Source organism: Anguilla anguilla, chromosome 13, assembly GCF_013347855.1.
Source record: "Anguilla anguilla isolate fAngAng1 chromosome 13, fAngAng1.pri, whole genome shotgun sequence".
Classification (NCBI taxonomy): Eukaryota; Metazoa; Chordata; class Actinopteri; order Anguilliformes; family Anguillidae; genus Anguilla; species Anguilla anguilla.
Genome location: NC_049213.1, coordinates 4,538,583 through 4,562,289, shown reverse-complemented (window position 1 = coordinate 4,562,289; position 23,707 = coordinate 4,538,583). Strand labels below are relative to the sequence as shown.

General features: G+C 45.9%; 2 protein-coding genes across 3 annotated transcripts in view; both read right to left on the bottom strand.

Moving 5' to 3' along the window:
• Positions 1-16,986, bottom strand: part of LOC118211950 (calcium/calmodulin-dependent 3',5'-cyclic nucleotide phosphodiesterase 1B-like) — a 33,803-nt gene extending 16,817 nt beyond the window's left edge. Inside the window, exons 1-3 of one of the 2 annotated variants that reach the window (XM_035389539.1) lie at positions 16,801-16,986; positions 1,729-1,842; positions 308-490 (exon numbers count right to left, since the gene is read on the bottom strand). In XM_035389539.1, coding sequence (XP_035245430.1) covers positions 308-490; positions 1,729-1,842; positions 16,801-16,928 — 425 coding nt within the window. In that variant the 5' untranslated portion in view covers positions 16,929-16,986. Of the gene's footprint in view, positions 1-307; positions 491-1,728; positions 1,843-10,703; positions 11,093-16,800 lie in introns of those variants that run through there. The other variant, XM_035389540.1, reaches the window with a different exon arrangement.
• Positions 16,987-21,529: 4,543 nt separating this feature from the next.
• The window catches only part of nckap1l (NCK associated protein 1 like), a 42,041-nt gene continuing 39,863 nt past the window's right edge, over positions 21,530-23,707 (bottom strand). The window contains exon 31 of the mRNA XM_035388716.1: positions 21,530-21,977. Within this exon, the coding sequence (XP_035244607.1) occupies positions 21,861-21,977 (117 nt within the window). The 3' untranslated portion in view covers positions 21,530-21,860. The remainder of the gene's footprint in view (positions 21,978-23,707) is intronic.

The window sequence follows — 23,707 nt, the reverse complement described above, 5'->3', positions numbered from 1 at the left end:
TCTCAAAACTAAATTTTGTGTCAAACTTAACAACGCGTTGATTCAGTTCAGGACCTGACCATGGAAGACCAGATTCTCATAACCACACCAGTGAGCATTGATTTATACTGAGTTTATACATGCTTATGGGTGAGCAGTAGTTCAATTACATGCATCTGAAATATGCATTCTCTTTTTTCTTGGGTTTATACCTCTGTGCCATCTGCAAAGCAGTCCACACCTCCGCCATTTTGATTGCAGTTCATTCATTTAAAATTTTAACGAAGGACATTCTGGCGTACTTTTAGCTGTCCCTGGCCGTGCTCACCTCTCGACGAATATCCCAGCCTGCACTGCGTGCACGATGCTGCGGAACTTGGGCTTCTCGTAGGCCTGCTTCCCGGGAGGCCGGGCCTTCTGAGTGAAGGTGGAGGCCAGCCAATCACGGACCTCGGAGGGCACGGCGTCTGAGCGCAGCTGCTGGAGGTCATCCTCGGAATCGAGGCCCTGTCTGCAAGACAAGGGGTGGGGGGTGATCTAGATCCGGGGTACCCTAATCTCATTAGAAACAGGCCTGTGTATGTTTTAGCACTAGCCGAGAAATAACTCCCCAGATGCAGTTAATCAAGGTGTCAAAGTCTGTTATTGTTAATGAATTGAAACCTGTATTTCAGAGCTGGACTAACACATACAAACCTACACCCACTCTGCCCAACTCAGATAAGACTGGGGACCCCTTCCTTCGTGAGAGGCATACTAAAGTAGCAGAAACACAGCCTGGATTTAATTAGCAGTTGTCACTTAACTTTACCTTACAGATACAGTAAATCTAAGTGATTTTTTTAATTTTATTTTTTTACCACAAACAGTTTAGCAAGCTGAGAGATCATGAAAAATATACTTGCCTACCAGTTTGTGAAAAAAGGAAAGGGTGCATTTATTTTTAAGTCAAAGTTAAGGACAGATGTTTATTGAATCCAGGCCCTGTGCTTATTCTGGTCTCCCGACAGGGTGGAAACGCAACGGACAAAGCCAGCAAGACACACCACAGCAGCAGGAGAAATCAAACTTCACTTGCGTTGAATTGCAGTTACTGCTGCGCTTCCTATTTGCCAAAAACCTTTTTTTTTTTCAAAGATGAGGCTTAAACTAATGATTCGACAGCCCACATTTGTGGAAATGACAGGTTTTCTTTGGCACCTGGAGGCTCTGAGGTTTTGTGAATTAGCCAGTGGAGCGCCCGTATTTGGAGATGAAACAGAGAGAAAGATTTTGTTTTTGGACAGCTTGTTTTGGGTCACATGACCAGGTTCATCAAGCGACTCGGGAGGGGTGGGTGGGTGGGTGGGTGGGCGGGGGAGCTCTATAGCCAACTACCAACAACTTTGCTCTCATTTTAAACCAAATTTGCTGTTACAATTTCGGGATATTAGCAATTTTTATAGGACCATGAGGTGTTTATGTTTTCATGAGTTTGTTTTTTGTCTTCATTTGTTTTTATACTATGCTTGGTATATACCTGTCTACTAATCTAAATCAACTGCTTACTGCTACATTAAGATCCACATGCAAAAGATTATAACCACACGTAAGAAATTCCATTATAAATGAACAATTACAAGGTACTACCTTCTCATGAATATGAATAACTGGTGGACAAGATAAACCTTTTTTTCTAAAAGCACTGTTCCTCGACAGATTGGAACTTTGGCCGTTTATTTTTGGAATGGAGACTAAAAGCTTTCTGACCTTGTCTCATCAATGTAAACTGCCTCCAGCAGAGATGCTGTGTAGTCCAGGTTCTTTTTGAGTTCTTCAAAATCCACATCTCTCTCATCCAGCTGCTTCAGCATGCAACGTAACCTGCAGGAAAGAGTAAAAACACAGAGGCAGCACCGCACTTAGAACCTCAACCACCCAGCTTAGAACCTGAACCAGCCCACTTAGAACCTCAACCACCCAGCTTAGAACTTGAACCAGCCCACTTAGAACCTGAACCGCCCCGTTTAGAACCTGAACCACACCGTTTAGAACCTCAACCACCCAGCTTAGAACCTCAACCACCCCACTTAGAACCTGATCCACCCTACTTAGAACCTGAACAACACCGTTTAGAACCTCAACCACCCTGCTTAGAACCTGAGCCACCCTTCTTAGAACCTGAACCACCCTGTTTAGAACCTGATTCACCCCGCTTAGAACTAGAACCACCCAGCTTTGAACCCGATCCACCCTGCTTAGGACCTGAATCATGTCGCTTAGAATGTGATCCACCCTGCTTAGGACCTGAATCATGCCGCTTAGAACCTGATCCAGACACAAAGGCCCTCACTAGCACAGGAAGGGCTGAGTCTGCACTGGAGTCCACAGCAGCAATAATTCCATGTTAGCCACCTTACCTCCTTCCACAGCCTGCTACAGGGACATGCAAATCTGAACCTTGAGGTCAGTAGTGCTGCTGGATTACACTCCTCCCCGATGATCAGGACTGATTTAAACCTGGGACACCAGGTGAATGTAATCTCTGGACCATCAGTGGCATTAATCAGTCTTTCAACTAGACAAGAGAACCGGCAGTGCTACTGTCTTCGAGAGTCAAATTTGAGTATCGCTGGTCTACCGGCTGTCATAAATACAAGAAGCATCTTTCCTTTTATGGGCTCGAGCACTTGGCTTATACCAGGTGACCTGCCGGGTAGAAAGATGGTTGCTGGCTTGTGGATGAGAGCATTATGGGAGTGCATGTGCTTGGGCTGCTAGCATTTCACCAAACAGAGGCCACGTCGAGATCTTCAGCTCTGGCGGTGAGAGATTCACGACTTCCGGGGAAGTCACAGCGTAAATTCCAACTCAACATAAGCAGTCAAGAGCAGCTCGAAGAGCTTGAGTCTACACAGCATTTAAGGGCCTGTTTAAAGAACCGTAGCACTTGTGAAGGGTACGGCGTATCGCGTCAGACTTTGCTCCTTACCTCTTCCCGTTAAGATGAAAGCATAAGCGGTGTGCGTGGGTTTCTGGGAAGACCATAAAAGCCCGGCCAAGCTTCGCCAGCAGGCTGAAACAATTTGCTGCTTTGCTTACGAACAAATTGGATTCGCGAGGCACGGTTTGAGATCGAGAGAATGATAATTTGAAAGCGATTTTGTACCAAATACCACTTTACAGGAAAGGGCTGAGGCCTTTCTGCGTCATTAATGCCCGATTTTCCATGGCAGGGAAAGGAACTCCCAGCAGATCATACAGGACCTCTTTATTTCGGAGGGGTCCAATGGGACAAACCCAAAAGCATATTAAAAACTTGGATTCCAGAATAGAGGAGTTCTAAGCCAGGTGTGTCCATGAAGCTTGCTCATAAACAGCCAAGTGTGTCTGTGAAGCTCCCTCATTAACATTGAAAATCACAAACGCACACCCTGATTGGTCAGGGCACATTGAAAAACACAAACGCACACCCTGATTGGTCAGGACACATTGAAAAACACAAACGCACACCACGATTGGTCAGGACACATTGAAAAACACAAACGCACACCCTGATTGGTCAAGACACATTTCAAAACACAAACGCACACCCTGATTGGTCAGGACACATTGAAAAACACAAACACACAGCCTGATTGGTCAAGACACATTGAAAAACACAAACGCATACCCTGAGCGGTTCAAACACACATGATTTCCATCAGGTCCATGAAGATCATATCATACAGCAGATGTACATTTTTCCTACACCTTTGCTTTCAAACTGAAATGCGGAAAGAGGGAGAGTCCTGGACGCTAGGAGGTTAGCGGTCTCTGACAGGTTAGCAGTCAGGTTAGCGGTCACTTTGTTGTACGTCGCTCTGGATTAAGAGCGTCTGCCAAATGCCTGTAATGTAATGTAAGGTTAGCGGTCTCTGACAGGTTAGCGGTTAGCGTTGACAGGTCTGGTAGCAGTGTTACAGATGGAGGACAGGTCTGGTAGCAGTGTTACAGATGGAGGACAGGTCTGGTAGCAGTGTTACAGTTAGGTAGGACAGGTCTGGTAGCAGTGTTACAGTTAGGTAGGACAGGTTTGGTAGCAGTGTTACAGTTAGGTAGGACAGGTCTGGTAGCAGTGTTGCAGATGGAGGACAGGTCTGGTAGCAGTGTTACAGTTAGGTAGGACAGGTCTGGTAGCAGTGTTACAGTTAGGTAGGACAGGTCTGGTAGCAGTGTTACAGATGGAGGACAGGTCTGGTAGCAGTGTTACAGTTAGGTAGGACAGGTCTGGTAGCAGTGTTACAGTTAGGTAGGACAGGTCTGGTAGCAGTGTTACAGATGGAGGACAGGTCTGGTAGCAGTGTTACAGTTAGGTAGGACAGGTCTGGTAGCAGTGTTACAGTTAGGTAGGACAGGTCTGGTAGCAGTGTTACAGATGGAGGACAGGTCTGGTAGCAGTGTTACAGTTAGGTAGGACAGGTCTGGTAGCAGTGTTACAGTTAGGTAGGACAGGTCTGGTAGCAGTGTTACAGATGGAGGACAGGTCTGGTAGCAGTGTTACAGTTAGGTAGGACAGGTCTGGTAGCAGTGTTACAGTTAGGTAGGACAGGTCTGGTAGCAGTGTTACAGATGGAGGACAGGTCTGGTAGCAGTGTTACAGATGGAGGACAGGTCTGGTAGCAGTGTTACAGTTAGGTAGGACAGGTTTGGTAGCAGTGTTACAGTTAGGTAGGACAGGTCTGGTAGCAGTGTTACAGATGGAGGACAGGTCTGGTAGCAGTGTTACAGTTAGGTAGGACAGGTCCGGTAGCAGTGTTACAGTTAGGTAGGACAGGTCTGGTAGCAGTGTTACAGATGGAGGACAGGTCTGGTAGCAGTGTTACAGTTAGGTAGGACAGGTCTGGTAGCAGTGTTACAGTTAGGTAGGACAGGTCTGGTAGCAGTGTTACAGATGGAGGACAGGTCTGGTAGCAGTGTTACAGTTAGGTAGGATAGGTCTGGTAGCAGTGTTACAGTTAGGTAGGACAGGTCTGGTAGCAGTGTTACAGATGGAGGACAGGTCTGGTAGCAGTGTTACAGATGGAGGACAGGTCTGGTAGCAGTGTTACAGATGGAGGACAGGTCTGGTATCAGTGTTACAGATGGAGGACAGGTCTGGTAGCAGTGTTACAGTTAGGTAGGACAGGTCTGGTAGCAGTGTTACAGATGGAGGACAGGTCTGGTAGCAGTGTTACAGTTAGGTAGGACAGGTCTGGTAGCAGTGTTACAGTTAGGTAGGACAGGTCTGGTAGCAGTGTTAAAGTTAGGTAGGACAGGTCTGGTAGCAGTGTTACAGATGGAGGACAGGTCTGGTAGCAGTGTTACAGATGGAGGACAGGTCTGGTAGCAGTGTTACAGATGGAGGACAGGTCTGGTATCAGTGTTACAGATGGAGGACAGGTCTGGTAGCAGTGTTACAGTTAGGTAGGACAGGTCTGGTAGCAGTGTTACAGATGGAGGACAGGTCTGGTAGCAGTGTTACAGATGGAGGACAGGTCTGGTATCAGTGTTACAGATGGAGGACAGGTCTGGTAGCAGTGTTACAGTTAGGTAGGACAGGTCTGGTAGCAGTGTTACAGATGGAGGACAGGTCTGGTAGCAGTGTTACAGTTAGGTAGGACAGGTCTGGTAGCAGTGTTACAGTTTGGTAGGACAGATCTGGTAGCAGTGTTACAGATGGAGGACAGGTCTGGTAGCAGTGTTACAGTTAGGTAGGACAGGTCTGGTAGCAGTGTTACAGTTAGGTAGGACAGGTCTGGTAGCAGTGTTACAGATGGAGGACAGGTCTGGTAGCAGTGTTACAGATGGAGGACAGGTCTGGTAGCAGTGTTACAGTTAGGTAGGACGGGTCTGGTAGCAGTGTTACAGTTAGGTAGGACAGGTCTGGTAGCAGTGTTACAGTTAGGTAGGACAGGTTTGGTAGCAGTGTTACAGATGGAGCACAGGTCTGGTAGCAGTGTTACAGTTAGGTAGGACAGGTCTGGTAGCAGTGTTACAGATGGAGGACAGGTCTGGTAGCAGTGTTACAGTTAGGTTGGACAGGTCTGGTAGCAGTGTTACAGTTAGGTTGGACAGGTCTGGTAGCAGTGTTACAGATGGAGGACAGGTCTGGTAGCAGTGTTACAGATGGAGGACAGGTCTGGTAGCAGTGTTACAGATGGAGGACAGGTCTGGTAGCAGTGTTACAGTTAGGTAGGACAGGTCTGGTAGCAGTGTTACAGTTAGGTAGGACAGGTCTGGTAGCAGTGTTACAGTTAGGTAGGACAGGTTTGGTAGCAGTGTTACAGTTAGGTAGGATGGGTCTGGTAGCAGTGTTACAGTTAGGTAGGACAGGTCTGGTAGCAGTGTTACAGATGAAGGACAGGTCTGGTAGCAGTGTTACAGTTAGGTAGGATGGGTCTGGTAGCAGTGTTACAGTTAGGTAGGACGGGTCTGGTAGCAGTGTTACAGTTAGGTAGGACAGGTCTGGTAGCAGTGTTACAGTTAGGTAGGACAGGTTTGGTAGCAGTGTTACAGTTAGGTAGGATGGGTCTGGTAGCAGTGTTACAGTTAGGTAGGACAGGTCTGGTAGCAGTGTTACAGATGAAGGACAGGTCTGGTAGCAGTGTTACAGTTAGGTAGGACAGGTCTGGTAGCAGTGCTACAGTTAGGTAGGACAGGTCTGGTAGCAGTGTTACAGATGGAGGACAAGTCTGGTATCAGTGTTACAGATGGAGGACAGGTCTGGTAGCAGTGTTACAGATGGAGGACAGGTCTGGTATCAGTGTTACAGATGGAGGACAGGTCTGGTAGCAGTGTTACAGATGGAGGACAGGCTGACTGTCTGTGAGCCTTGAGAGTCCAGCAGCCTTTCTGGGGTCTCCCCGTCAGCCGGGCTTTAATAAAGCACTTATGTCACTGCCACGGCACGCGAGCAGGGCACCTTCAGCCTGCTATCTGCATTAGCGACAGCATCTCAGCCACAGCGCCACATAATCCTGTAACTGCTGAACAGCACGGGGGGTAGCAGATAGCTTAATGTGAGCTTCAATGCACATGCACGGTCAAGGGACACTGCTGATAACGATAATGGAAATCCTACATCATCTTCATAGTTTGTTGCTTTTGAATGACTACTTTGTTGTATCGAAAGACTCCGTTTTGGATTTTGTGGACAAATTAAATGCCGAAAAAGTGATGTTTAAGCACACTAAACTGGGAAGCTTAATTGTTCTACTGTTGCTTTTATCCGGAAATGTTCAACCAAATCCTGGCCCAGACTTAAGTCTAAAATGTTTGGAAACGTCAGATTTGAAAAGTACATTGGGTCTGGGTATAGTACATTTTAATGTTCGTAGTTTAGTTCCGAAAATAGACCTGATAAGGATTTGGGTTTAATCAACGGATGCTGATATAATTGTGATATCTGAAACTTGGTTGAGCAAGTCGGTTCCTGATGAAGATATTCATATATATGGCTACAACGTGTTCCGCACTGACAGACCCAAAAGGGCAGGTGGTGTAGCTATTTATGCCAAAAGCAATTTCTGTACGGGTGTACTGCTGTCAGAGTCCGCGTGCAAACTATTTGAAATGCTTGCTCTAAGAGTAGAGGTGTCGAAAGACATCTTCATTACTGTGGTTGGTTGTTACAGACCTCCATCTGCTCCAAGTAATATGCTGTCTTCTTTCACGAAATGCATGGCGAAACTGAACTACGGTGAGGTTGTCATTGTCGGAGATCTAAATTGGGATTGGTTAAAACCGATCTCTGATGATTTAAAGGCTTACTGCGACTCTATGAATTTAACGCAATTAATAAGTGGCCCAACACGTCCAAATCAGAAATGTCCAGAGAAATCGACCCTTATTGATCTTTTCCTGACAAATGTTCCGCACAAATATATTGCAACTGGTATTTTTGTTAATGATCTGAGTGACCACTGTGCCGTTGCAGCTATACGCAACACTAAGATCCCTAAAACCAACCCCCGTTTTCTCCAAAAACGTAATTTTAAACATTTTTCAGAACAATCGTTTTTACATGACCTTTACTATTGTGATTGAGCCCCTAACGTATCTCTTTAATCTCACTCTTGACTTGAATGTTATCCCCAGTGTATAGAAATCTGCCTTTGTTCTGCCCCTGTTTAAAGGAGGGGAGCCCTCAAATCTAGATAACTACAGGCCTATTTCTAAGCTTTCAATTCTGGCTAAGGTTTTGGAGACACTGGTGTGTGATCAGATCAAGGGATTTTTAAGCAACAACAATATTTTAGCTGAGTGCCAATCAGGTTTTAGAAAACAGCATAGCATTACTACTGCAGCAATTAAAGTGGTTAATGACGTTATCTGTGCGGTGGATAAGAAGCAACACTGTGTCACCCTTTTTATTGACCTGTCAAAGGTATTTGACACTGTAGATCATGACATAATGCTACAAAGATTAGTCAATATAGGATTTTCTGACCAGGCAGTTTCCTGGTTCAGAAGCTACCTCTTAGATAGAACACAGTGCATCCAGTTTGATGGAAAGACATCTGGTGTTTTAACTGTACAGAATGGGGTGCCACAGAGCTCAGTCCTAGGACCTCTTTTATTTACGATTTATTTAAACAATATTGGCAAACACGTGTCAAATGCCAGTTTTCATTTTTATGCAGATGACACAGTCATCTACTCTTATGCAGAAACAGTAAAAAAGGCTTTTGAAGACCTACAGTCTGCTTTTAATACCATACAGGCTCAGCTTTATCAGCTGAAGCTTATTTTAAATGTTGATAAAACCAAGTTGATGCTCTTCACTAGGTCAAAGATAGAGCCGCAGACATTACCCTGTATCGTCACCACACAGAATAAACCAATTGAAAGGGTGACAACTTATAAGTACGTGGGTTTTTTATTAGAGGATGGTCTCACTTTTAAGTTTCATATAGATTCCCTTGTAAAAAATCTTAGGCTTAAGTTGGGTTTTTATTTTAGAAACAAGTCCTGTTTTTCTCTTGAGGTGAGACAGAGGCTAGTCTCAACTACTTTCTTACCGGTAATAGATTATGGAGACATTTTATATATGCATGCACCTTTAGCGTCATTGCGTCGGTTGGACATGGTGTATCATGGGGCACTGAGGTTTGTCACAAATTACACATTTTTGACACATCACTGTATTCTTTATAGAAGAGTGGGCTGGCCCTCCTTGGCATTACGTAGGCTGTGTCACTGGTATATTTTCATTTACAAGGCCATATTGAAATTGCTTCCATCTTACCTTTGCATGTACATTGTAGAGCAAACTAATGGAAAATACCGACTTCGCTCACAAAACAGTGTTTTATTGTCTGTGCCAAAGGTTCGTACTGAGGCTGGCAAAAAAGCATTCCAGTTCTCAGCTCCTTCTGCATGGAATGAGCTCCAGAAAGAACTTAATTTACAGGAGCTTTTATCATTAAATTATTTTTAAAAAAGGTTATGGAGAAAAGTGAAACTTGTAACTTGTAATTGTTTTGACCCTTAGTTGCACTACAGATTACTCATGTTAACCAGATTGTGAAACTTTGAACATTGCTGTTTGTCTGCTTTTATAGTATGTTAAATGTTGAAATTTTGTTGTGTCTGTAATCGACTGCTGCTTTCTTGGCCAGGTCTCTCTTGAACTCAATGAGACTAACCTGGTTAAATAAAGGTTAAATAAATAAAAATATGCTCCCCAGATGAGTCATACAGACTTAACATTAACATGCTCAGAGTGGTGTGAAGGAGTCAGTTCAGCGGCTGATCGATGTCATGTCTTAATAGTTCTATCTCTGGTCTTTGGGTCCTGCAAAAGACAGGTGGTGTAAAACAACTGTACAATGCTTACTTGTATTACGGAGCTTGTGTGTGTTATAAGGTGTGTGTGTGTGTGTATGTGTGATAACGTGTGTGTGTGTGTGTGTGTAACATGTGTCTGTCATCCAGCGCCCGCAGCCATTGCCTGCCTGGTTTACACAAAACAAAAGTACACGCCTTGCACAAATGAAACCAGTATGATCGTGATTTACAGGTCTGTCCTCGCTTAAGGTCTCTCCTGGCCTCAGACCCCTCAGGATAGCTTGGCATCAGGTAACCCGAGACCCGTGCCTCCCAGAGAGTGTGAAAACACGAAAACAGGTCGTCTGGGGCCTGGAATGACTGCCTGTCTTATTCAGTCACAATCTCACAAAACTCGTTGACGTGAAAGGAGAAATCCAGCTGAAGAGCAAAGAACCGTGGAAACCATGAATTTAGTTTAGTTAGCTTTGGTCAGTTAGTGATCACTCTGTCTACCATGAAAGTTAGTGACCAAGTTTTTTGGTTTATTGAGTGTTACTCTGTGCATCAATACTGCAGCTAAGTTATTCCGGAAAATCCAGCGTGCCAAACAAGGTTTCAACAGAAAGTGACCTAATTCAGAGAAGCTGAGCTGAACGCTACAGTCAAAAGAGAAATTTACCCTCCAGAGGCACACTTTCACTCACTCTGCGAGTTGGAAAAACACTCACGCACTTTCCCCCCCGGTGCCCAGAGAAAGAGAGAGCGGTTTCCAGCGCGCAGACGTGAGGGGGGTGCAATGCGCTGCCTGCGCTGCCTGCGCAGCGTCCCAGCGGCGAAGTGCGCGCAGGCTGCGGACCGGGCCGCCCGAGAGGAGGGAGCGGTCTGCTCTTTAACGCGCCGCCCGCGTGCCGCCCCCGAGCCGCCCCCGCGCCGCCGGTCCCCCGCGCTCTTACCTGCAGATGGGCGTCTGGAGCTGCTTCTTTCGAATTCTCACAAGTTCGGCCATCCGGCTGATCGGGCCGAGTTTCCCCCCCCCCTGCACTTCCTGAGCACTTAACCGAGGCGAGAGCGAGAGAGAGAGAGGGAGAGAGAGAGAGAGAGAGAGAGAGAGGGAGAGAGCGGGACGGGTAGAGAACACCGGAGAAAAGCACTCTGACGGAATGAAAAAAAAAGTTGTCGTCCCTGTGACAACTACGACAGGCGGGGCAGCCGCCCATTCCCCCAGCGGACCTCCTCCGCTCTGATTGGCCGAGCCGGCGTGCGTGCCTTCACCCCCGCACTGGCAGACAGCGCTGCAGCGGGTGGTTAACCAGCGCGGGGAGATGTTTACAACCGCACAATAACGAAGACGAAAGCTCGCCGCACCACCACAGCCGCCCCCCCCCCCCCCCCCCCCCCACACCTTTTTTTCCACTGCAGAAGCGACGAGGAGATTCTGACTTCTGTGAGTGCGGTGGAGAGGGAAATAAAATTCATAAAACTGGCTAAAGATAAAATTCCTCCTCAGACTGACCTCTCAGGCCCCTCCCCAGGGATGAGCGGTATTCTGTGGGTATTTAAAGAGGAACACCAGCGCAGACCGAGAAGCTAAAAATTGTTTTCTGAGCTGAGCTGTGGGTGGGAAAGTCCAAAAAAAAAATGTTTCCAGGTTCATCTGTGATTATGTTTTTTTAGAAATGCATATACCTGCATTCTGTACACTATCTCCATCAAATATTTATTTTAGAAAACAGAATCAGCCAAATCCATTTTTTTTAAGTAAAAATCTTTGTGGGTATATTTTGCCCATTTTTCATAAGATACAGTATATGTGAAAAGTGAATTCTTTATAACTTCACTTACTTTTCACACAGTTACAATAGACCTAAATGTAAGAATTGCACATTAAATGCAAATGTTGTTTTTGCGGGAATTGTTCTGTGGAATTTGTCGTCCTGTAGCCTGTGCTCAGAACGCTGGCCTTGACTCGGCTCGGTCTGCCCGCCACACTTAGACCGGGCATCTGCTGACGTAGACGCAGGGTCAGGCTGAGCACCCTGCTCCCATGCTCCTTCACCTTAGCGCCAGCGTACGGGACAGCGCTTAATTCAGCGTCTAAGAGCGCCTCTCACAACCGGGGGCGGGGGGGGGGGGGCGGGGGACGGGGGGGGCTGGACAGCACTTTGTACAATGTCTATGAGCCTCTTTAAATGCCATGTGTGATAATTCTGTGAAGTTATTTGACTGAAAGTGTGTGTGTGCGTGTGTCTCTGTGTGTGTGTGTGTGCATGCATTTGCGTGTGTGTGTGTGTGTGTGTGTCTGTGTTACACGCACGTATGTGTGTGTAGGTGTGTGTGTGCTACTTGTACTCCAGAGAGGAAGTAACTGCATTGCCTACAGTATGACTATACGGTTATACACAATTGGGTGATTTCACATCGTGTGGAGTTGTTTAAGGCAGAACAGTTTCTGTTGTTCTCTGCCTGTGCTGCTGCCCGCTGATATTGTGAAGACTAAGTGTCCTAACACTCAGATCCAAAGCACCAAAGAGCCAAGCTGTAACATCCTAGCCTAACCCTAACCCTAGCCCTCAGCCACACTGACCGGAGGAGCCCCTATCTTTCCAACATGCTGAAGCTGAGTTTTCATGACTCCCATGACAGCCTGGTGGATAGATTTATTCTTTGTACCCCACGGTCTGATCTATGTTTACATTATCATTGAGGGGGGTATCTTTGAGTGCTTCAGTAACAGTGTCTGTTTTAAGAGATTTTATGCGCTTTTATTTTGTTAGAACCCGTTTTCAACATTAATTTTGATTCAGTTGTGCTGTTTTATGAAATTATGTAGAAAGTGGCTAATGACGATAAAAAAGACAAAAATGTTTTATTTTGTAATTATTTTGTGGTTTTCAAGTGAGATGCACTTGTGTGGTGCAATCTTTGCTTCATCTTTGCTACAGTGCCATGAGCCCAGTATAATGGAGCTGAGCAAATTTAGCATTTAGTTAGCTCACCCAAACTTGCATATTCATCAACAGCCACACCATTCTGAGCTTCAGAAAATAAAAAGGAATCTGACCAGTATCTGGTGAAGGAGCATTCAGGACAAACCCCAGTTTCTGAAACGATGTGGGTGTTTGTCATGGTTCTGTGTTTTCCTATCTGTGTTTCCCTTGTTGGGCCGCCAGATGGCGGCACTTCTGTTTTGTGTCCTGCTCCCCCCTGTTAATTGTATTATTGTTGTCTCGTTATTCTATCATTGTTCCCACCTGTGTCTTGTTATCCCCTCCTTTTCTGGGTTGATTGTTTTTTGAGTTCACCTGTGTCTTGTTACCCCCTGTCTATTTAAGTTCTTTGTTCCCTTGACTCGGGTGCTGGTTCCTTGTGTTTGTTTGAATTACATGTATCTGCCTGCCTGTATTTTGACCTACTTGTGTGTGTGACTGTGTTTCCGCCTGTGTGTTTCTGCCTGTTAGTTCCTGCCTGGTTTCTGTCCTACCTGTTTTCTGCTCTGTGTGTGTTTTGAATTTTGAGTTTTCTGTTTTGTGTTTTTTGGTAGTGCCCTGCGTGGCCTTTTGGTTTCCTGTTTTTTTTGTCCCCTGTCATGTAAGTAAAGTCTTTGTTAATTTTCCCTTTTTGAGTTTGTGTTTTTTTTCCCTCTGCGTTTGGGTCCCCCCTACCCGTTACAGTGTTGACCGGTAGGATGGCAGGTAGAGGTGTTGATTGGCAGGATGGTAGGTGTTGGTTTTGCCAGGTGTTGGTGTTGACTGGCAGGATGCCAGGTGTTGGTGCTGACTGGCTGGTGTTGGTGTTCACTGGCTGGTGTTGGTGTTCACTGGCAGGGTGCCAGGTGTTGGTGTTCACTGGTTGGTGTTGGTGTTGACTGGCAGGGTGCCAGGTGTTGGTGCTGACTGGCTGGTGTTAGTGTTGACTGGCAGGATGCCAGGTGTTGGTGCTGACTGGCTGGTGTTAGTGTTGACTGGCAGGATGCCAGGTGTTGGTGCTGACTGGCTGGTGTTAGTGTTGACTGGCAGGATGCCAGGTGTTGGTGCTGACTGACTGGATTCCAGTTTTCAGATCAGATCTGTACAGCTGTGCTGCGGCTGTATTTGAGTTGAAACGAGGAATCTGCGCTGTTCCTGCTGTTGCCAGGAAGACCTACTCTTGGGGACGTACGGTAATTAATTTCAGCTCTTAACACTGCGAACAGGCCACCTGTTTGCAACCTTATCCCCGCTTTATCCTGTGCTGCAGTGTGTATTCTGTAGGAGTGAGCGGTAATACGGTTTTCAGAGCGCTCGAGGAGTACAGGTCCTGATGGGAACGCAGTGTGTGGGAGGAAATGATCCCTTCGAGCGTTACGGGCTATATTTAACCTCCCCACGATGGGACTGCCCCCCCCCCCCCCCTTATGCACTGTATCACGTCATGTATGTACCAGTGTAAGCTGGTTTGGGTTGATTCATTTGGCTTCTATATTAGGGGTGTGCAGAGACGTCATTATCTGTATCTGTATCTGTTCAACCAACAAAATGATCTGTATCTGTATTCGGATAGAAGACAGGAAGTGGGCGTGGTTTATACTGGAAGGCACGTTAAATCAGGCACATGTTGTATTTTCTAAGCTAATATTCATTGGCAATGCAATGGCATATAATTAATTATGAAGTATATTTCCACATCCTCATACTGTACTTCTCATCTCTCTCCTTTTTAATTTTTTTTTTTTTTTTAAACTAAACTAAGTTTTATGAACTGTCTGAACCGCCCCCCCCCCCCCCCCCCCCTTAACTGGGGGGACACTGAACAATCAGAAACTGAAAAAATATATATAAATCGAAAGATTCTGTTTTGCATTGGAAATAGAAACTATTTACAGTAAAGATATATAGAAAAAATGTCCTTCAGTTGAAGGGAATAATCTTAAATTCCAATGATGCTGCGTTTCATGATGTGTTAAGGTTACTGCAGTTCGCTAGGGAAGCGTGAATTACTACTTCACAATAGTAATTACATAACAGTAATACATTAACTTTTTTTGCCTGTTTTATTATTTTTCCCCCTACTGAACTAAGTTTGGATAGATGCAAACCATCTGATGTCCTCATATTTTCCCTTTGGTGGCAACTGTTAGCCTACCATGAAAATCTGGACTGGATTTCGTGTTCATTTGATAACCAAGACCTATGGCTGATACATACAGCATGTTACATCTTAAACGGATGAATATTGACTGAAATACAAGGTAAAACGTTTCGTAAAATATTTTGACTGGATTTTTTTAAATGGAAGAAATTAACACATACAGCTAAAACTACAGGTTCTAAGCTTCATTTTGATGTATAGGTTGCGGGGGTTTGCAAGAAATCCAGCTGCCACACCAGGCTTTTGTCTCGCTGATGCACAGAACTTATTTATTAAACGTTTTGCAGCGCCGTGGCTCAGAGTTTGTTGGTGTGTGTGCCGGAGTTCCAGATACAGCTAGCAGCCGTGCGTAACCCTGCCCTCCCCACCTCCATTATTCGTGCTTTCCCGAATACAGTATTCGGATTCGGATACATTCTTATTCTATATCATATAGAGTTACACACACACACACACACACACGTTCATACACACACACACACACACACATGCATGCACGCATACGCACACACACACACGTACACACACACACACACACACATGCTGTGGCAGATAACGGATGACTGTTCAACATAAAAATATAATAATACAGAGTCACGTGAGCAGGCCGTTCAGCTCGGCCAGGCTTGTCATTAACCAGTGAAAGCACAGAGAGCATCCAGCAGCGCATTAAGCCGGGTCTTCGGCACCCAGAGTCCCCCTTGCTCTACTACAGCCCACGCTGAGCTCCTCCACAACAGCACTCTCAGTGCATAGTGGCCCACTGCACGGAAAGGGCTCACATGCGGCGTATTGACACATTATGTTACACTGCTTCATAATCACTGGGCAGACACTAATTCAGAGTGATGTACAGCAGTGGAGAACATCGGTGTCACTCTCAGGAACGCAAAAATGCAGCATCACCAAGAATTCACGAAGGCCCGTTTGTAATCAATAAGTGTAATCTTCATCAAACAAACAACTATTTGTATTGTAAAAAGTACTGGTACACAGACAGCCTATTTTTACATGGCTATGCCTAAAGTATTATCCAAAAGGAACTACAAGGAAAGAAAAAGACAGGATATCTGAAGGGGGTCAAGGGAGCAATGGTGAAATATCAGAGGCGGGTAATTGTTCATCTCTGGCTATACATAAATGAAATGTTAATGACACCAATGAGCATGCAGAATCTGTGCAGGTCAGGGCACTGAACTGTCTGCAGGTTCTGGTTTTTCCTCCCAATTCTGGGCGCCAGTGTAGTATTATGGGTAAGGAGCCGGGCTTGTAACCTAAAGGTCACAGGTAGGACACTGCCGTTGTGCCCTTGAGCAAGGTACTAAACCTGCATTGCTTCAGTATATGTCCAGCTGCATAAATGGATGCAATGTGAATGCTGTGTAAAAGTGGTGTAAGTCGCTCTGGATAAGAGCATCCGCTAAATGCCTGTAATGTACTCCAATTGACGGCAAATTTAGACCCTGAAAACAAAGTGTGGACTCCAGGACATTTATTTAATCAGCGAGCTGAAACACACTAAGACCTGGCAGACGCAGCGGCCATCCGGGACCTCCGTTTGAGATCCCTGGTCTAGTTCCACCCTAACCTGAGCTTCACTCCATATCACCAGCTTCGTTTTCACACCAGGCTTGATGCAGCTCCAGAGCCGAAGCACCATCGGCAGAAATCCCTCAAGCCACAGTCAGCTTTCATCCTCACAATTATCCTCACAATTATCACAGACTTAAAGCAAAAGCAAGCGTTACGCTTTTTTTTTTCCACCTCAGTTTTAACTCTGTTTGTCTTAGTTATTGCTGATCATGCCAAAACCTTGTTCGTGGAGAAGGCTAAATCATTCTTGCTTTTGCTTGTCAAAGTTAAAAGGACAGATGCCGGCTGAGCCCCAGCCTGGGTGTGGATAAGACGGATGTTGGATCTTACAGCGTGGAGGTGATCCTCCGCGTTTCACGGCCCACGTCTTGGCTTGGCTCGCCGCAGGGGGTTGCCAGCTTCACGCCCTTCGGTTCCCGAGTCAGCCAGCGCGTCGGCGAGCGCGCGTCGGACGCCATGCTGTGGTGTTCCGGAGCCGCGGTCCTGGTGCCGCTGTGCCCCCCTGTCCTCTGCGCTGCCTGAAATAGAGCGCTCCGTTTCGCCCGTGCCAGCTCACCGTCGTCATCGGGCGCCTCTGGAGGGATGAGCCACAGTGGACGCGACGCAGGCGCGCCCAGCCCTCTCACCAAGGCTGCAGCGCAATTACACCCCGCATAATTATCATAAACCTTTTTGAAGAAAAATAACATACCCAGTTTGGAAGAATAAGGCAATTCTGTTCAGGTTTGAGTCGCAGGTGCTTCTGGTGACGTGAGGTGTTTTTCTGTTTGTCTGTAGGTGCTTTTAGGAACCTTGCTGTATGTGTTTATTCACTAACATATTTGTATGTTTTTTGTATGTGGAATGTTTGTCTTTTACGGCTGCAGCATGGGTGAAAGCCCAAGCCAAATTTTCCACTTTGTGGGACAATAAAGTTAATCTTGAATCTTGAATCTTGGTGAAATATATTTAGTAGAATTTATATAGGAAACAGATCCATCCAAAATAAATGTTTTCTCCCAGATCTCTGTGCTACTTTACAAATGCAACTTATTGCTGGTTCAAATAATGCACTCTGTATGAAGTGCTCTTTCATGTGGTTTAAAATGGCTGATGTTGCCCCTTCAGTTACCATATGAATTTAGCATCTCTCTGTGCTGTCCTTCCCCTTCAAACCTGATTTCATACGCAGATAGATGCTGTGAAAATGAGCCACTGATAATGCACAACCTGTTCTGCGGCTGACTGTCGAGCTTCCGTTTGAAGATTTCCTCTGACTGTGGTTACGTTGAACAAAAGGGGGTCATATCACCCCCACCCCCCCAAAAAAAAAGATTATTGTGCATTATTCTTGCGCAAACTGTCTGCGCCCAGACGTACCTTCCATTTGTGTGAAGCTGATGAATAATGTGTGTGCGGGTGACTGCTGGGTGTGCGGGAGACTGCTGGGTGTGCGGGAGCGTCGTGTTCTTCACACTTCCATTCATGTGAAGCTGATGAATAACGTGTGTGCGGGTGACTGCTGGGTGTGCGGGAGACTGCTGTGTGTGCGGGTGACTGCTGGGTGTGCGGGAGCGTCGTGTTCTTCACACTTCCATTCGTGTGAAGCTGATGAATAATGTGTGTGCGGGTGACTGCTGGGTGTGCGGGTGACTGCTGGGTGTGCGGGAGCGTCGTGTTCTTCACACTTCCATTCGTGTGAAGCTGATGAATAATGTGTGTGCGGGTGACTGCTGGGTGTGCGGGTGACTGCTGGGTGTGCGGGAGACTGCTGGGTGTGCGGGAGCGTCGTGTTCTCGGGTCGAGGGGGAAGTGCAGCCCCGCGCGGGACCCAGGTTGTGACCTCGTGCGTCTGCACCGGCGAGGTCCCCGTTGGCCCGGCTCGGCTCCTGCGTCACCGAGGCCCAGCCGCGCCGTCCCGGGGGGACGGGGGGGCAGGGGGGGGGGGCGGCTGAGCTGCTGCTTTAATCCCACCCAGCGAGCAGACAGGCAGGCAGCTTCCTCCCTCTCCGGGACCCCAGGGCCCTCAACAGCACCTCCGGGCTCTCTGGGAGGATGCAGGCGCTCGCGGTGGCACGGTGAGTTCCGGGTAAGAAAGGGGAGAAATTTCATTTTCACACCCCCTCGCTTCCCTCACGAAGAACCGAGCTTCCTGTGTTAATCGACGAGGTTAGTTTTTTTTCTCTTAACCCTTCTAGAAGTTCTAGAAGTCTGTTAAGAACATTCTGATCACGTATTTGTGGTCTCACACCTCAAAAGGTCAAATGCACCTCGGGCTTCTTCTGGTTTCTTTATGGTGTGAAGCTGCACTTGATGTCCAAGCATTGAAAACAAGGAAATAGGTTTGCTCTTTGTTTCCTGTATCTGCAGCCATGTCGACAGTCCACAGATCCAGCGGTTTGCAGTCTCTGCAGAAATTAATTAGGATTTGATGAGTGTGTGTTTTAGCCTCAGGGCCTGTTCTTCTGTATGTGCTACAGGGTGAGCTGAATCTTAAAAATGACATGTTTGAAACCACCAAATAGATTTGTGTTGAATGGAAATCTTTGCTTGTTGTGTCTTATTTAAAAGATCAAATATGATATTAGAATGTGAGAGAGAGCAATGACAAAGGGCATAACTTGCACAGAATAACAAACGTACACATATCTGGTAGTACGCAGAGGTGTAGGGCAATACAGGTGGAGGACAAGGAACGTACCGGCAACCTGTTTCAGTTTCCCACTGATTATTAAGAAAAAATGAAACTATTTGTCTTCTGCAGTTTTCACTAGAAAATCAACAAAACAACATGTGAAGATAGAAGAAAATCACGTGAGATACTCTTGTGAGACCAGGGAAAACCTGCGAATGGCCACGGGTCATTCACACAGTTTCTATAAAAACAGGTTGGGACTGAGGATCAGCTTAAAGGGGAAGTTCTGGGACTGAGGATCAGCTTAAAGGGGACATTCTGGGACTGAGGATCAGCTTAAAGGGGAAGTCCTGGGACTGAGGATCAGCATAAAGGGGAAGGCCTGGGACTGAGGATCAGCTTAAAGTAGAAGTCCTGGGACTGAGGATCAGCTTAAAGGGGAAGGCCTGGGACTGAGGATCAGCTTAAAGTAGAAGTCCTGGGACTGAGGATCAGCTTAAAGGGGAAGGCCTGGGACTGAGGATCAGCTTAAAGTAGAAGTTCTGGGACTGAGGATCAGCTTAAAGGGGACGTTCTGGGACTGAGGATCAGCTTAAAGGGGAAGTCCTGGGACTGAGGATCAGTTTAAAGGGGAAGTTCTGGGACTGAGGATCAGCTTAAAGAGGAAGTTCTGGGACTGAGGATCAGCTTAAAGGGGAAGTTCTGGGACTGAGGATCAGCTTAAAGGGGAAGTTCTGGACCTGAGGATCAGCTTAAAGGGGAAGTTCTGGGACTGAGGATCAGCTTAAAGAGGAAGTTCTGGGACTGAGGATCAGCTTAAAGGGGAAGTCCTGGGACTGAGGATCAGCATAAAGGGGAAGTCCTGGGACTGAGGATCAGCATAAAGGGGAAGTCCTGCCAAAAACATATGTTGGTCCTCTCCTTATTGATCATTTTGCCTCAAATTTCGAATGTGCCACATATAATACTTCAGCCCACAACAAAGAAAATGTGCAGAGCCCCTCCCTCAAATGGTTATGTCGCCCAGGTATAGCATCTCCCCTTTCCCCCATTGACGACAATAGATTCATTAAATTTACCAGAGGCTGCAGTTCATTTTAAATGAAAACAAGACTCTGAGCCTTCAGCTATGGCTTAAATACAGAAATACTGAGAAAATAACAGATTTGTTGTCATTACACAGTATTCCCCGAATCATCACCTCCATTCGTGCAAAAGGAAGAGGAGTTGCATCCCGACGACATCAGCACTTCAAATGGCCCTTTGCAGACAGGAATTGTTTGCTTTTGACACATGAAATACAGGCTACACCAGTTATTCTGAGGATAAGGAAGGACAATTATTATGGTTTGGGTAGATTTTTGGGTCTCCTTAAAAAGGTTATATTTAGTTTCTGTCCTCTATTTCATACTCATGACCAGCCAACACCAGTGAACCCCTCCCCTCTCAAGCATGCCCCTTTCATACCCAATATGCCCCTCCCCTCTCTAGTGTGCCCCTCCCCTCCCCATTATGCCCCTCCCCTCTCTAGTATGCCCCTCCCCTCCCCATTATGCCCCTCCCCTCCCCAGTATGCCCCTCCCCTCTCTAGTATGCTCCTCCCCTCCCCATTATGCCCCTCCCCTCTATAGTATGCCCCTCCCCTCCCCATTATGCCCCTTCCCTCTCTAGTATGCCCCTCCCCTCCCCATTACGGCCCTCCCCTCTCCAGTGTGCCCCTCCCCTCCCCATTATGCCCCTCCCCTCTCCAGTGTGCCCCTCCCCTCCCCATTATGCCACTCCCCTCTCCAGTGTGCCCCTCCCCTCCCCATTATGCCCCTTCCCTCTCTAGTATGCCCCTCCCCTCCCCATTATGCCCCTCCCCTCTCCAGTGTGCCCCTCCCCTCCCCATTATGCCACTCCCCTCTCTAGTATGCTCCTCCCCTCCCCATTATGCCCCTCCCCTCTCCAGTGTGCCCCTCCCCTCCCCATTATGCCACTCCCCTCTCTAGTATGCTCCTCCCCTCCCCATTATGCCCCCCCTCCCCATTATACCCCTCCCCTCTCCAGTGTACTCCTCGCCTCTCCAATGTGCCCCTCCCCTCCCCATTATGCCCCTCCCCTCTCTAGTATGCTCCTCCTCTCCCCATTATGCCCCTCCCCTCTCCAGTTTGCTGCTCCTCATTATGCCCCTCCCCTCTCCAGTGTACTCCTCCCCTCCCCATTAAGCCCCTCCCCTCTCCAGTGTGCCCCTCCCCTCCCCATTATGACCCTCCCCTCTCCAGTGTGCTCCTCCCCTCTCCAGTGAGTAAAACTAGGCTATAGATTTGTTATCAAATCGTGTTCAAGTAAAATCACACATGGTTTCTAAAAGCGGCACTAGAGGCAAGCGGTTACGTCTGCTCCATATCGTCTCCTCCCCTCTCCAACTGCAGAATTAGAGATTCTTAAAAATAGCCACTGCTCTATGGAGATTAATAAACACATTTATTGGACAGCAGTTGGAAGCCTACGATCTAGTGAGTACAGAATATTTCCTCTGGAAATTTGTAAAGAAACATAAACATTTATTTTAATTGATTCCCTGTGGTTTGTGAAACATGCTTAAGCTTTCATTAGTAAAGGGTGGGGGTGGGGGTTCTGTGGTGCAGCTCTTGGTGATAATAGGTGGGGCAGCTCTTGGTGATGATAGGTGGGGCAGCTCTTGGTGATAATCGGTGGCTCAGCTCTTGGCGATGATTGGTGGGTCAGCTCTTGGTGATAATAGGTGGCTCAGCTCTTGGTGATGATTGGTGGGTTAGCCCATGGTGATGACTGAGGCCTTGTACACCTCTCTGTAAGCATTGCGTAGCAGGGCGTAGGGGAAGCAGTTCTCCAGCATGTCCTGGCTTAGAAACGGAGACTCCTCCACGATCTGGGAAAGAGAACAGGCATAAAGCAAATCCACACTATTATTCCTGTGCAATTAACTGTAGCTCAGCACTGAACTATTAAATACTTATTTAGAAGACAAAAACCTATCACTAACCTTTCAGTTCTTGATTTGCAAGTCTTGTGTATATCTAAGGTGTATATATATATATATATATATATATATATATATAGATATACACACACCGATCGACCACAACATTAAAACCACCTACCTAATATTGTGTAGGTCCCCCTTGTGCCGCAAAAACAGCTCTGGCCCGTCGAGGCATGGACTCCACCTCTGTAGGTGTCCTCTGGTATATTTGGATTTCTGTATATTATTGTGTCTACTGTATATTTGTATCTGATATTTTGTCTCTACTGTAGATTTGTATCTGATTGTGTTACTTTGTTGTCTTTGATTCTGCAACAGTGCAAATTCCCCCCGGGGAGCAATAAAGTGCATTACTACTACTTCTTATTACATTATTGGTTTTTATTACATAAAAAAATGTGAAATGGATTACATTATTGGGAGTTATTACCCTATTGGTAGTTTATTACATTATTAGTTGCTACAGGGCTATAAAAAGCTAAGATATTGTTAGAGGGTGAATTATTTCCACATGACTTTAAAAACTCTCGGGTCAGAGCTGTTTTGGTGGCAGGAGGAGGACCTACACAACATCAGTAGGTGGTTTTAATGTTGTGGCTGATCGGTGTATATATATATATATATATATATATATATATATTAGGGATGTATCCAAATCCGAATACTGTATTCGGGAAAGCACGAATATCGCGATGGAAACAGATATTTATTCTACCCGAAGTTGCTCGTTATTATTCGGATTCGGAAAAAAAAAAGTCAGTTCTCATAGCCTCTATCTAACAATACAGGGGCAGAGAGAGAGAGAGAGAAAGGGGCAGAGAGAGAGAGAAAGAGAGAGAGAGGGGCAGAGAGAGAGAGAGAAGTTCTGTATTCTGTGCGTCAGCCATTATGTTTCTTCAAATCAATTCATATCATTGTGGATGGCCACAAGATAGAAAAATGCCTATTCTGTTTGCAACATAGGACTTTGATTTCACTAACTAGTCGTTATATATATATATATATATATATATATATATATATGTATATATATAAACAGTTCATAAAACTTAGTTAAAAATTTAAAAAAATTAAAAAGGAGAGAAATGTACATGTAAAGTACAGTATGAGGATGTGGAAATATATATATATATATATATATATATATATATATATTTCATAATTATTTATAGGCCAATATTGAATCAATTTAATGCTTTGAAGACACAACAACTGCATTGCCAATTAATATTAGGTTAGAAAATACAACGTTTGCCCGATTTAACGTGACTTCCTTGTATAAACCACGCCCACTTCCTGTCTTCTACCGAATACAGATACAATTACAGATAATTTTGTTGGTTGAACAGATACAGATAATGACATCCTCGGACACCCCTAATATATATATAGTCAAGGAAATCAAGAACTGAAAGGTTAGTGATATTTATATATATATAGCACCTTAAATATACGTATAGACAAATATCAAACTAGCACCTATTGTCAAAAAGGTCATGTGTTTCCTATTGTAAACATATCCTTTGAAAAGACCAAGAACTTCAATGCTTCTTCCAATTCTCAGTACTGTCTGACATTCTCCTAACTCACTTAGCACGCAAACAGGAAGCCATTCA